Source organism: Chinchilla lanigera, unplaced genomic scaffold, assembly GCF_000276665.1.
Source record: "Chinchilla lanigera isolate Chin_1 unplaced genomic scaffold, ChiLan1.0 scaffold00018, whole genome shotgun sequence".
Classification (NCBI taxonomy): Eukaryota; Metazoa; Chordata; class Mammalia; order Rodentia; family Chinchillidae; genus Chinchilla; species Chinchilla lanigera.
Window position 1 is genome coordinate 26,578,736 of NW_004955419.1, and position 12,633 is coordinate 26,591,368.

The 12,633-nt window shown below is 43.8% G+C and overlaps 1 protein-coding gene across 1 annotated transcript in view; it reads right to left on the reverse strand.

Annotated features, from left to right (window-relative positions):
* The window catches only part of Col15a1 (collagen, type XV, alpha 1), a 110,579-nt gene that overhangs the window by 1,564 nt on the left and 96,382 nt on the right, over window positions 1–12,633 (reverse strand). Inside the window, exons 34-40 of the mRNA XM_005382825.2 lie at window positions 12,482–12,626; window positions 8,200–8,264; window positions 6,721–6,849; window positions 6,519–6,578; window positions 5,509–5,568; window positions 1,475–1,660; window positions 1,259–1,374 (exon numbers count right to left, since the gene is read on the reverse strand). Of these exons, the coding sequence (XP_005382882.1) occupies window positions 1,259–1,374; window positions 1,475–1,660; window positions 5,509–5,568; window positions 6,519–6,578; window positions 6,721–6,849; window positions 8,200–8,264; window positions 12,482–12,626 (761 nt within the window). The remainder of the gene's footprint in view (window positions 1–1,258; window positions 1,375–1,474; window positions 1,661–5,508; window positions 5,569–6,518; window positions 6,579–6,720; window positions 6,850–8,199; window positions 8,265–12,481; window positions 12,627–12,633) is intronic.

The following is a 12,633-nucleotide window of genomic DNA, read 5'->3' on the forward strand; positions in this document are numbered from 1 at the left end:
CTTCTTTTTCTCTTCATCTCTCTCTCCCTCTCTCCTTTTTCCTCCCTCCCTTTCTCCTTCCCTAATTTAGTCCCTCTTTTTTTTTTTTTTTTTTTTTTTTTGGTTTTTCTCCGGTACCGGGAACTGAACTCATGACCTTGTGCTTGCCAGGCAGGCGCTTTTGCCACTGAGCTAAATCCCCAGCCCCTAGTCCCTCTTTTTCTTCTGGGGATTGAACCCAGGGCCTTCACAGTAAGCTACATCCTCAGCTCTTTTTTATTTTTAGACAGGGTCTAACTCATTAAGTTGCCCAGGCTGGGCTCAAACTTGTACTCCTCCTGCCTCAGCCTCTTGGAGGACTACAGTTGGAGGTGTGCACATAACACTCTTGGTTCTTTTTTTTTTTTTTTTTTTGGTACCAGGAATCAAACTCAGGACCTCAAATTTGCCAGGCAGGTGCTGTGCCACTGAGGCACTCCTGGTTCTTTCTAGCTTTCTAAACATGCTCTATTTCAGCCACACTCAGACTGCAGTTGTGAATCTGAACCACCACTCATAAGGCCTTAGTTTAGAGTAGCCTCTCTTTCATTTTTAGTGACTCCTTATCATCTTTCAAAGCCTGATAGATGCCTCCTCTCGCAGAAGGCCTTCTCTGATTCTCATCCCTAAATGAAAATGAATGCTTATTCTATGTGCTTCTCATTTCATCTGTTACTCCATTTTATAATCACATAGTATCTTTTTGTCTATCTTTCCTTGAAGAATGGGAGCTCTTTAAGGTTGTGTAGGTTTATTACTATGCCTTCCAGGCCTGGCATCAGGCCCATTATAGAGCAATCTGAAGAAAGCTTTGCTGAATTGCCCTGTTGTGAAAAGTATACATCACATGCAAAGATTCAGAGGGCAATTCATGTACAGAGTTATTGGATCACCAGGAGTTCATCACTTAGCACTTATTAGGTGTCACTAAATGCTATGTTTTCTTACATATTCACTTTATCTGCATAACACTCTGATGGTATAAATACGATCACTTTGTCTACATGACCTCAAGGCAACTGAGGCTCAGCGAATGGAAGCGCCTTGCCTAGGGTCTCATATTGAGCTACTGAACCCAGTCTCTCTGGCTTCAAGGCTGGGATTTTGTCCATGGCCTTTTGCCTTTAGCTACCTCACTGTGGCTTCCTCTTGGCAATAACCCGGCAGGGCACCCAATTGTGAGGATGCCTCCCTAAAACTTTCTACCACACCATGTAGGTGGGTTCCCACCCCCACTTACCAAGAAGGATCTGTCATCACATCTCGGCCATCAAAGGAGTATATTGGAACATGTGTATTGAACTGACCTCCATCACCAGAAAAGATTGAGTCCCAATTATTAAAAAGTACTTGGCCCTATGAAGATAAATATCATATTAGAATCATTACGGCAACTGTTGCATTTCCTGTGGAGACTGACACACCCAGAAAACAATGGGAACAGGCTTAGTGTTACCTTGAGATTCACTATTGGAAGGCTGTATCTCTCTGCCTTCCTCACAACTGTAGAGAGATCTTGCAAATGGGAAGATAAGAATGCTCGGAAGGTGGACAATAGTCCTGCAGCCCTGGCCTGCTGGAAGCACTGAAAATCAGCTCGAATGTCCCCAGAAAATGGCATGTTTAGAGCAACCAAGTGCAGCTGAAAAAAATGAGAGAAAAAAACTTGAAGACGATCCCAGCTGTCTTAGGACTGAACATACTGTACATCACAGATCATCTCATTCAACCTGAAGCTTACATGAGAAGTGCAGCCACTGAAGGACCATCCCCAGGGCAGGAAAGTTATGGATCCCCAAGCAACCTGTTTTGGGACTGCTGCATTGTGTAAAATGTCTTCCTTAGATGAGAAAACAAAACAAACCCTGTTTTGATCAAATGAAGCTCTTCATAGATCTGAACCCAGCCTGAAGGGATATGTTTGGGACTACTGGTGTCTCCAGCTCAGTCCCCAGTCGTGGTTTCAGCTGACATTGGTCCTGGATCCCAGAGCTCCTCTGCCTATTTGATGGCCGTGCTTTCTTTAATCTCCTGAGCAGGATTGGGACTGATCACATGAGGGCCCAGGAGCACGGCCTTGAAAGGGAAAGGACATAACACTTACTACTAAGACTGTTGGGACAGGGCTTTCTGGAAACTAGGGGTCATATAGCCATTGTAGCTGTACCTCCTTGCCACCTTGTTCAGTAGCCAAAAATAAAAGTCACTCCACACCTGTTGTCTCCCACACTTTCTTGTCATAAATCCAGTGTCACTCTAATGCCCTCTCTCCCACGTCTTTCTAGAATACATTTCATGATCAAGGAGCATCGATTGTCCCCTGATCTTCACGCTGTCTCAGGAGGAACTTTCATCTCATCACCATAGACCTGGGGAGGGCTGGTGCAAGCCGGAGCTCAAGTCATCAAGGGAAGAAAGTATTTCTACATATTTTAGGCCAAAGAACAGGAAATGAGCCCACAGATAGGCAGGAGGTAGTAGGTGTCTCTCTCCCTGTTTCTGTGCTCTCAGACCAGAACAAAGACTCTGTATGTCCCAGCAATCAGTGTCACCATGTTGTCCCTCTCCCATTTTCTAAGCTTCCCAGCCATTGGCCACAGCTGGGCCAGTGTTACAATGGCAAAGACAAGTTACAATGTCTTGAATGCCCCACACCACCTTTGCATTTCTGGGCACATTTTTCTCCACTCACCACCCTTTTTCTTTCATTCTGCACAGGACAGACTCCAAGCCTGCTGCCTCACCCATCTCTTTTTACTTATCTTGCTTCTTCCATTATTACCATGCCATATAGGGGCTCCAAGCCAAACAGTACTTCCTCACCTCTTATCTTGCCCCGATTATCCTGAGGCTTCCCCAAAAGGCCTCCCAGTATCAGAGTTTAATGCTGTACATCACCAGCCATTAGGATGGGGATGGGGCTTCAGCATACTGCCTACCACAACCACTTCTGGGCCGCCAGACTTAAAACCTCCACCCCACGAACAACCTGACCCTGGCTGCCTCTGTCATCTGGCTGAATTGTCATGCCTTCTCCTTCATGTATCTGGGGAATCTGGCCCCGGAAGGAAGGGTCCTGTGGTCTCATCACCCTCTGAGCAGTGCACATCTGAGGGTGCATCCAAGGGCATCCACAGAGGCCTTGATGGATGAGACTTCTCTAATCCCAGGGGCCACCTAAGAATGGTCTGGGGTCAAATGCTGGCCTCCCCGCCACACTTTTCATCTCTACATTCGTCCCCTCTTCCCTTGAGGAGACAGACAGAGAAATGGCTGGAATCATGGTCACTTCCAAATGATGGGGTTGGGGCCTTGTTCTGTCCTGTTTCTATTTCTCCAGTCGCTGGAACATTTTCCTAATGAACATATATTACTTTTATGAAGACAAACATTCTATGACTATTAAATGGTAAGATGGCTACTGTGAGGGTACTGCTAGTTTTGTTGAAATTATAGATAATTTACTGTTTTCCTCTTCGTTCTCTATAGACACTGTCACAGTTTACTGCAGTGAATGTATATTACTTTTGAATGTATAAAACACTATTTAAAAATTTCATGAGCTACCACCCTAAGGCTACCTCTGGAGCCTTTTGGAGGGTTACCTGTACCTGCTTCTCTCTTCCCTTGCCTCTCATTTTTCCTTAAACTGGCTAGAATCTTGTTGGTCACTGAAACATTTTGCTATAGTTTTCAAATTTGAAGGTTGTGATTTATTTTATTTATTTATTTATTTATTTATTTTTCTGTTTATTTATTTATTTATTTATTTTTCTGGTACCGGGAATCGAATTCACGACCTTGCACTTGCCAGGCAGGCGCTGTGCCACTGAGCTAAATCCCCAGCCCAATGAAGGGTGTGATTTAGTTCTGTTAACCTCCTGGCAGGTTAGTGCCCAGTCTGCATTCTTTCTTCCTTGCTGCCTATGGCTTCTCAGTGTCTTTTTCATATTTCTTTCATCAGTTCTGTTTTGCTCCGCACAGTCCAGTCTCCCATGCTCATAACAATTGCCATGGCTCTGCTAGAGACTCCCAAATATGTCTCCAGACTGGGTCCCACCACTGGCTTCCCATTTCCTCCTGGCGGTCTCATCTCGGTTGTTTGTCAGGCACCTCAGACATCCATCACGCCCGAGTGAGGTCTTCCTTGGAAATGGCAGCGTTACAGGAAGCTTCCATCTTTTGCCTGTCAAACCAATGCCTGACTCTTTGAAACTTTCTCCATTAAAAGCAGTGCCCTTTGGTCTTCCATTTTATTCTCCTGGTTTCTGTGGATTAGACTGAGAGTGGGAAATTGACCCGAGAGACCACAAAGATGCTCTCTCCTAAGACATAACTGAGTCAGGTGGTACAGGGCTCTGCAACCAGATAACCACATAGAATTGGGGCCAGAATCAGTGCACAGGCAACCAGAGCTGTGTGCAAGCTCATGTAACTTTGTGTGTTGGATTGGAGGGGAGGCAGGAAGAGAGACTCTTGCACAAGGAAGAGTATCTTTCCTTAGAAATAGTAAAGCAGAGAAAAAGCAGAGACAGGAGACTTCCTGTAACTGAGTTCCACAAGTTTCCTATAATGATTTACACGAAGATCAATAAGGTCTTTATTTGCTAAGATCTTTATTTAAGTTGGCAAAGGAATAGAGTGAGACTTACGAACCCCAATCAAGTGAGATGAGCCCTGGGAAGGAACCTATGACCACTTGGTTATCCAAGCTGAAACCTGGCCATCATTACTAATCTCTGTCGTCCTCATTGCACCATACCCCATCAGTGACTAAGCTGGTCACTCCTGTCTCCTTCATGTCTTTTCAGTCTGTCCATTTCCCCACATGTTCGCTGCCGTGACCTTAGTTGAGAAAATACCGGAACCACCAAACTAATCTTTGGACCCTGGCTCCTATCTTCTCCAATCTGTTTGCACACTACAACCAAGATAATTTCTGAAGTGCTACTCTTATCATACACCTTTCCAACTTTAAACCCACCAGTAGCTCCCCATGGCCCTCAGAAAAGGGTCAAAGTCCCTACATTGGTGTATAGGCCTTTCATGACCGGCCCTTGCCTTTGCTGAGCTATGCAATTTAAACTTCTCCTTTCTCTGCACTGAAATCTACTCCTTTGGCCAGACTGAAATGCTTGCAATCAGCGCTTCTCCCTGCTTGCCTCCCTCTGTTCCATCTTTCCTCTACCTAGAGCCTGCAATCCCTTTTTCCCAAATGGCGTACTCCCTAACTGATAGTCCTCTAGGCCTTAATTTAGTGGTCACCTCCTTGAGGTCCAGATCATCTCTTCTTCAGCCCTCCCTGTAACTCCACAATCTTGTGTTTGCCTTGCCCAAAGTTTCTGTACTGCACTGTAACTGCCCACATTTTATTTGCCTTGTCACTGGTCTATAAGCATCTTGACAGTAGGAAATGTGTACTTAGTCCAAGGCCTAGCAGATAGTAGATGCATTCAGTGTTTGCAAAGAAAATGTAAGAATTGTACTTACAGCAGGACTCTCATAATTGCCACTTAAAATAGGGTTCAGTGGAGGCTGGAGCTGATATGACTGTTATGTAAAGGGAGAAAAGAAACAGTTGTGAATATGCATTCAGTCTGTTCTTCATAGTACAGTGAGGCTCAAGTTCAGTGTTTCTTGGGAAGACATGTTAGTTTGTCACTGTCTTAAACTTGGCCCCCTTTGCTTTCTGTCCTCCTTCCTCCCCCTCCTCCCTCCCTTCCTTTCTTCTTTCTTTTTCATTACTGGGGACTGAACCAAGAGCCTCTGCACTGAGCTACATCTTCAGCTTTATAAAAATTTTTAATTTTGAGACAGAGTCTTGCTAAGTCACTAAGTTGCTCAAGCTGTACTCAAACCCAGAATCCTCCTGCCTCAGGTTCCCAGAGTGCTTGGGTGACAGGCATGTGCCACCACACCTGACTTAACTGCAACTTTTGACTGTTGAAGAGTTTCATAGTTAAATGTAAAAGTCATCCTCAGAAATGGAAGGGATGCTCTCAAGACCTTAAGGAAGATCCTTGAATCGAGGAAACAGAGGACCCGTGCTAAATAAACAGCACATTCACTTAACAGAGCAAGCCACATCTCCAAAGCCTCAGTTTCACTGTCTGCAAAATGGCGATGACAGTAGCTGCCTCATATGGTTGCAATAGGACTCAATGATAGATCATGTCAGTAACCCATTTCTTATAAGGCAGAAAATGTCAAAAATTAAAGGGGTCTTCTAGATTGCTTGAGCCAATTAATGATTTCACAAATAGTAAACTGAAGCTAAGAGAAAGAAAACCCTTGCCCAGGAAGACTGATAGGACAGGAGGTGCCCAGCCTCTGGGCCCTGTTCTCCCTCTTCTCTAGTCTGAGAACATTCCATTGGCACCCAGTGATTTCTAAGCCATGCAGTGCTGGCTCCTGAATTTGGAGAGTTGATACTGGCTGCCAAGAGGCACTCAGGAAGTTGATTAATGAAGAACCAGGGCCAAGGCGGGGGCACGACTCACATTGCTGGAAAGCGCAGGGGGTGGAGGACTGTCGGCAGGGATGGGGATCAGTTCTCCCAGCTTTAAGGAAAAGAGTGCATCGGAAATGAAATAACAATTAGAAACTGTGCATCTATTTTCAAACTGGAAAATGTTTACCAGAGTGTCTTATTATTTTTAGAGAAATTTGGAAGCAGTTTGTGAAAGGAAGTTTAAGAATTACCTGTAATTTTTTCCAGCCATCTCGAACACGAATGAAGAATTCTGTGCTGTCCCTCAGGTAGATGAATGTTCCTTCTATGACCAAATGTGCTTTCTGCAGCATGTCGTCCATACTGCTGAACGCTGTGACCTGTCAGAGCATTTTCAATTCCAAACACTGATGTTATCATTAGAATACAGCCGTGCCCTGTGTAAAGCCAACGAGGAGCTGGGAACTCATATCCAGTAAAAAGGCTTACTGTGTCATACATTCTTTAATAACTAAAGGACAGTCTTCGTGATGAAACAAAAACAAGTATTACCTTGAAATACAAATCTAAGTTTTGTAATCAGCGAGTTAAAGCACAGCAAATAATACTCTGTAAGTGCGAAGATGTAACAATCGAGTTGTCTTTGTTGGGTTTTGGTATTAGCAAAACCGCCAGCAATCTTTGCCGCTTCTATTTCTTTAAAGCGGCTTGGTGGCACTAACTCAATGGTGTCATCTCCTGCTGCTCTGTAACAGGTTTCAAATTTGTTTGCATGTGGAATTAGAAATGCAGGCACAGAGGCAATTATAGTTAGGCCTTAATTTTTTGCCTAGCTGGGTAATTACAATATTTACTACATGGTGGAAAATGGAGGCCTGCAATTTCTGTCTCAAAAACTGCCAAAGATTAGACAGCCACTTAGCATATTTAGAAGCAGACTTGGAAGCTGCATAAAGTCTACTAAGTAGCTCCCAATTTTAAGGAACTATCAGCAAAAAGAATTTTTATTTTAGCTGAAAAAATTATAAAAATTAACTTTCCTCTCTCCTCAAAGTTGACTATATGCATCAAAATAGTTTATAAGTTCCCCCCCCCACCAAGGAATCAAATATCAAAATTTCATCATCTGATAGACAGACTTTTTGTTGTTGTTGTTGTTGTTTGTTTTGTTTTGTTTTCTTTTGTTTGGCAGTTAGTTTTTCTGAGTAAAATCCAGTAAAGACCAAAGGGCATTCCCGGGACTCCTAATATCCCCTGGACGTGTTCATCCACCTTTCTGTGCATTATCATAACCTTGGCATGCCTAACCACACCCTGCCTCCGGGAACTGCAAGATGGTGACATCTTTTAGCAGAATAATGAAGGCAGAAAGACCTAGAGTAAATATGACCAGCTTATAACACCTACAATGATAATGTTTGCACACTTGTGCTTATTTTTTAAAAATATATGATTACATCTTGCTATATAGCTTAAGCAATTAAAGATTCACAGGGTAGAATTTCAAGTTGACTTACTAAGTAAAGATGAATTTCTGTACATCTTTACTTAATAAGTCAACTGAATAGATAACAAATTCCTCTCCACTGTTTGTGGAATTGCACCAGTTCTATTGTCACAGAGTCCTAATTCCAAAATAAAAGGAATGCCAGCCCTTGAACATTGTGGCCAAGTTTTAACAAGATCCATCCATACCAGAATGGTGATTACACAGTGATAGTGGCACTGACCAGATTCCTGGATCCGGGAAGCCCTGGCTGTCCTGGAGGGCCAGGCGGGCCTGGAAGGGCCACAGCTAAGACGAAGCAGAAAACAAAAGTCACAAAAAACATATTCCCTGAAAAATGTTCCACGTGCCAGGCGACCACTGAGAGGAGTGTTCACAACCCCGCTCAGTGCGGCAAGAAATCCCACCTGGCAACTGTGTGCTGGGGTTCCAGACCCAGCGTGTGACTTAGGCCACACTGACTGGGTTAGGGAAGAGGTGGGGCTCTTTCAGTGCCATCCCGGATCAATCCATGCATGCCTAAGACTTTTCAGGCTTATAAGTCAATATGTTCCTTTTGTTGCAGTTTGTAAAAGCCAGTTTTAATTAGATTTTTTGTCACCTGCATCCAAAAGTAGCCTGATTCATACAATTTACCTTACCCAAGAGACAAGCGTGTGACCACTGAAGAGGGGAAGTGGGCTCAGAAAGAGGAAGAGAAGGGGCTAGGCTGTGGGAGGAGGCCGGGGTGTGCAGTAGCAGCAGCAGTAGCTCCGCCCTTGGGGTCTGAGGTATGGACTCAAGTTCCCCGTTTGTCACTTCCCTGCTCTACAATGATGAGGAACAGTAAGCTCCCTGGCCCTGCTGTCTCATCTGTGAGATGTAAATGAGCATTTCTTCTTTATTGGGCTGTGGTAAGAATGAGGGAAATACAAACTCAGAATGTGCTTTGCAAATTGCACCGCATTTAACTAGGGGTTCTTAACTTGCAAAGAGTTGTGGAATTCTTAAAAATCGGATCAAGACTATTGCCCTCTTCCCCAGAAAAATGTATGTGCACACACTCACTTCTACAAGAGTTAGTGGATGACAGATCCCTGAGGCATATTCTTGAACTCTAGGAGTTCATGGTCCACTAACTGAAAAGCCCCTGCTTTAGGTAAACATGTGGAAAAATTATTACTCTGCTCTTCTTCTAGCTCTCTGAAGCCTGTCCCTACTTCCACCTCCTCCACAAAATCTGCAAAGCTCTTAGCAGAGTAAAGGATGTTTTTATGAGTCCTGGTAAAGTCACTGTATGTGATTCTTCAGGTCACTGAGATTAAGTCTTCAGTTCCAGCATGGTATGTGCATGTCCAGACGCAGGTGGTAAATGTCTAGAAAATAGAGGGCTGCGGGTGGCTTGGATCTGAATCCCAGCCATGCCTCCTACTGGAATGTGTGGCCTTGAAGAAGTCGTTTATCCTCTCTAAGCTTCAGTGTCTTCTTCCATGAAATGAGATTTATAGTATCCACTTCATATTCCTCCAGGTTGCTGGGAAGATTACATAAGATGATGGCTATGCGGGTCCTCTGTCAACTGAGACTTGGCATTCATTATGTGAGGGCAGTCCTTATTCAGTGCAGTGAGGCATCCAGGGGCCTCCCAGTGCAGGCGCCACTTTGGACAACAGATTCTTGCAGCCTGTGCTCTCTGCCACATGCCTCCACTTCTTGTAGCTCCCATTCTTGTGCCAAGGCTGTGCGACCCTTCTGGTTTTATCTATCCAGTACCATCATTCCTCATCATCTTCTCTTGAGGTCTCTCCCTTTACCTCTACAACTATCTGGTTCCAGAAAGAGCTATCACGGTTTTTTTTGGTTTTGTTTTTTTTTGTTTTGTTTGAAACAGGGTCTTACTCTGTCGTTCAGGCTGGCCTCAAACTCACAGCAATCCTCCTGGCTCAGCCTCCTGAGTGTTGGAATTGCAGATGTGTGCCACCACGCCCAACCTTACCATGTTCTCATGCAATCCTATTTCCTGGTCATAGGTGATTGGTCCAAGGTTGGCACCTCGCTTAAGTAAGCCAATCATAATCCTTCCCTGGGACCTGCCCTACATTAGGACTTTTCAAACTAAAACTGAGAAGGGAGGTCAAGATTTCTAGCTGGCAGAGGAAGCTGCAAGTTGTCAGTATCAGTAGTCATATTTCCCTTCGTGCAGAGGATGTGGTTTGGGGTGAGGTGAGGAAGCATGAAGTCCATGCACAGAGAGAAGCCGAGGTAAGCGATGGCCTGAGAATCCTCATGGAGGTCAAGTCCTTGGTACTGGTCTTTCTGGAGTTTCAGCTGCCTGTTCTCCCCACAGACTGATTGTTCACTCTCTCCTCCACAGCTAATAAATTTCCCTTTTGCGTGAGCTACCTTGAGTCATGTTTCTCACTTGTAACCAAGAAAGCCAAGGTTAAGCCACAGCCACAGCAACAAGGTCACCTCCTGTGTAAAGCTCTCTGATGCTCTACACTATGTGGATCTCTTCCAGGTATTCCTCCCACGCTTGGCTCATGCAAACCCAGTCAACAAAAAATTACATACTCATGTGTTTATGCTAGTACAGGTTGAAAAACTCTTATCTGAAATGCCTGGAACCAGAAGTATTTCAGATTTATGACATTTTGTAGATTTTGGAATATTTGCATACACATAATGAGATATCTTGGAGATAGGACTAAAGTTTAAATACTTAAGTCGTATGTTTTATGTATACTTTATATGCAAAGATAAAAGTAATTTATACAATATTTTAAATAATTTTGAACATCAAAAAACATTTTGAGACAGGGTCTTGCTGTGCAGCTCAGGCTGGACTTGAACTCACTTTGCAGCCCAGGTTGGCCTCAAACTCACAACAATCCTCCTACTTCTACCTCATGAGTGTTGGGAGTACAGGCATGCACCACCACATCCTGCCCCCAAATTTTCAGGTGTAGAATTTTCTTCCACTTGCAACATGATGTGAATACTCAAGAAGTTTCAGATTTTGGAATGTTTTGGGTTTGGGGTCAGGGATGTTTAACCTGTAGTATTATTGCCCACCTTGTACATAGTAGAAGTGATACAAGCTTTGAAGCAACTATGATCTGAATCTTAAACCTCAGGCTAACCACTTTAACCACGTGACCTCATTAGGATCCTAAATCTCTAAGGTATCACTTTCCTCACCTGTAAAATGAGAATGCAAATAGTTTTCTTGAAGGGTTGTTGTGATAGTCAACAAAATACTACAGTAAAAGGATTAGCAAAACTCAATGCAAGGATATTTTCTTTAATTTCAATCATTTTGCATTTGTAAGGTTTCAGGGGATGAGTCCATTTTTACACTGAGAGTGAAGAGTCAGTGCTGGTCCTTAAGTCAGGTTCTCAAGTCCCTAGGGCAGTGCTACAGCTACCAGGAAGGTTCCACTGTATATGAAAAGATGCTCAAATACAAAACCACAAGCTGGGCATGGTAGTGCATGCTGTAATCCTGCACTTGGGAGGCCGAGGCAGGAGGATCGCTGCAAGTTCAGACTAGCCTGTGCTAAAAAGTGAGCTCAAGGCCAGCCTGAACAGCATAGTGAGACCCTGTCTCAAAAAGACCAAAAAAAAAAAAAAAAAAAAAAAAAAAAAGGACAAAACCACAATGAGATACCACCTCGCACTCATTAGGATGAATAGAATAAAAAAATGTAATAAATAATGTGTTGGTGAACATGAGGAGAAAGTTGGAACCCTCATGCACTATTGGTAGCATTATAAAATATTGTAGATATATGGTTTGGAAAATGGTTTGGCAGTTTTTCAAAAAGTTAAACACCAAGTTATCATATGACCCAGCAATTTCACTCCTAGGATATGCCCAAGAAGACGGGAAACATATACAAAAAACCTTGTACACAAATGTCCATAGCAGCATTATTCATAAAGGCTGAAAAACAGAAGCTACTCAAGGGTCCATGAGCAGATACGTGAATAAACAAAAACTACAAGTATTTATACTTGTATTTATACGATGGAGTGCAATTTGGCTATAAAAAGGAATGAAGTGCTGATACATATGTGAACATGGATTCGGCTTGGGAGCAATATGCTAAGTGAAAGAAGCCAGACCCCAAAGGCAATGTACTGTATGATTCCATTTATATGCAATGTCCCAAACAGGCAAATTCAGAAACAGGAAGTAGATTAGTGGTTGCTGAGATCTGGAACTGGGTAGGGAGGTTACTAACTAGTACAAAATTTCTTTCTGGTGTGATGAACTGCTCTTGGCTAAGGCTACCTGATCCTGTGAATGTGTTAAACACCACTGAACTGTACCATGTGAATTGGTGAATTTTTTGACGTATGAATTGTATCACAATTTTTAAAAAAGAAAAATAAAGGAAGTTCCATCTAGCGAACAGCCTTCTGTTAGGCAGTGTGGCTCTGACAAGACCCCCAGATGCAGTGACCCTGAGCACAGATGGGGGAGGGGTGACACGCATGAGGGGACCACTCTCAGTACTAACCTGCACCCAGGATAGCTGGAGGTCCTGGTGGCCCAGGGGGTCCTGGTGGCCCAGGGGCACCAGGTCTTCCAAAACCAGGTGGCCCAGGCAGGCCAGGAATTCCTGGGGGTCCTTGGGGTCCCATGATAGCCTCCCCTTTCTGTCCCTGTGAA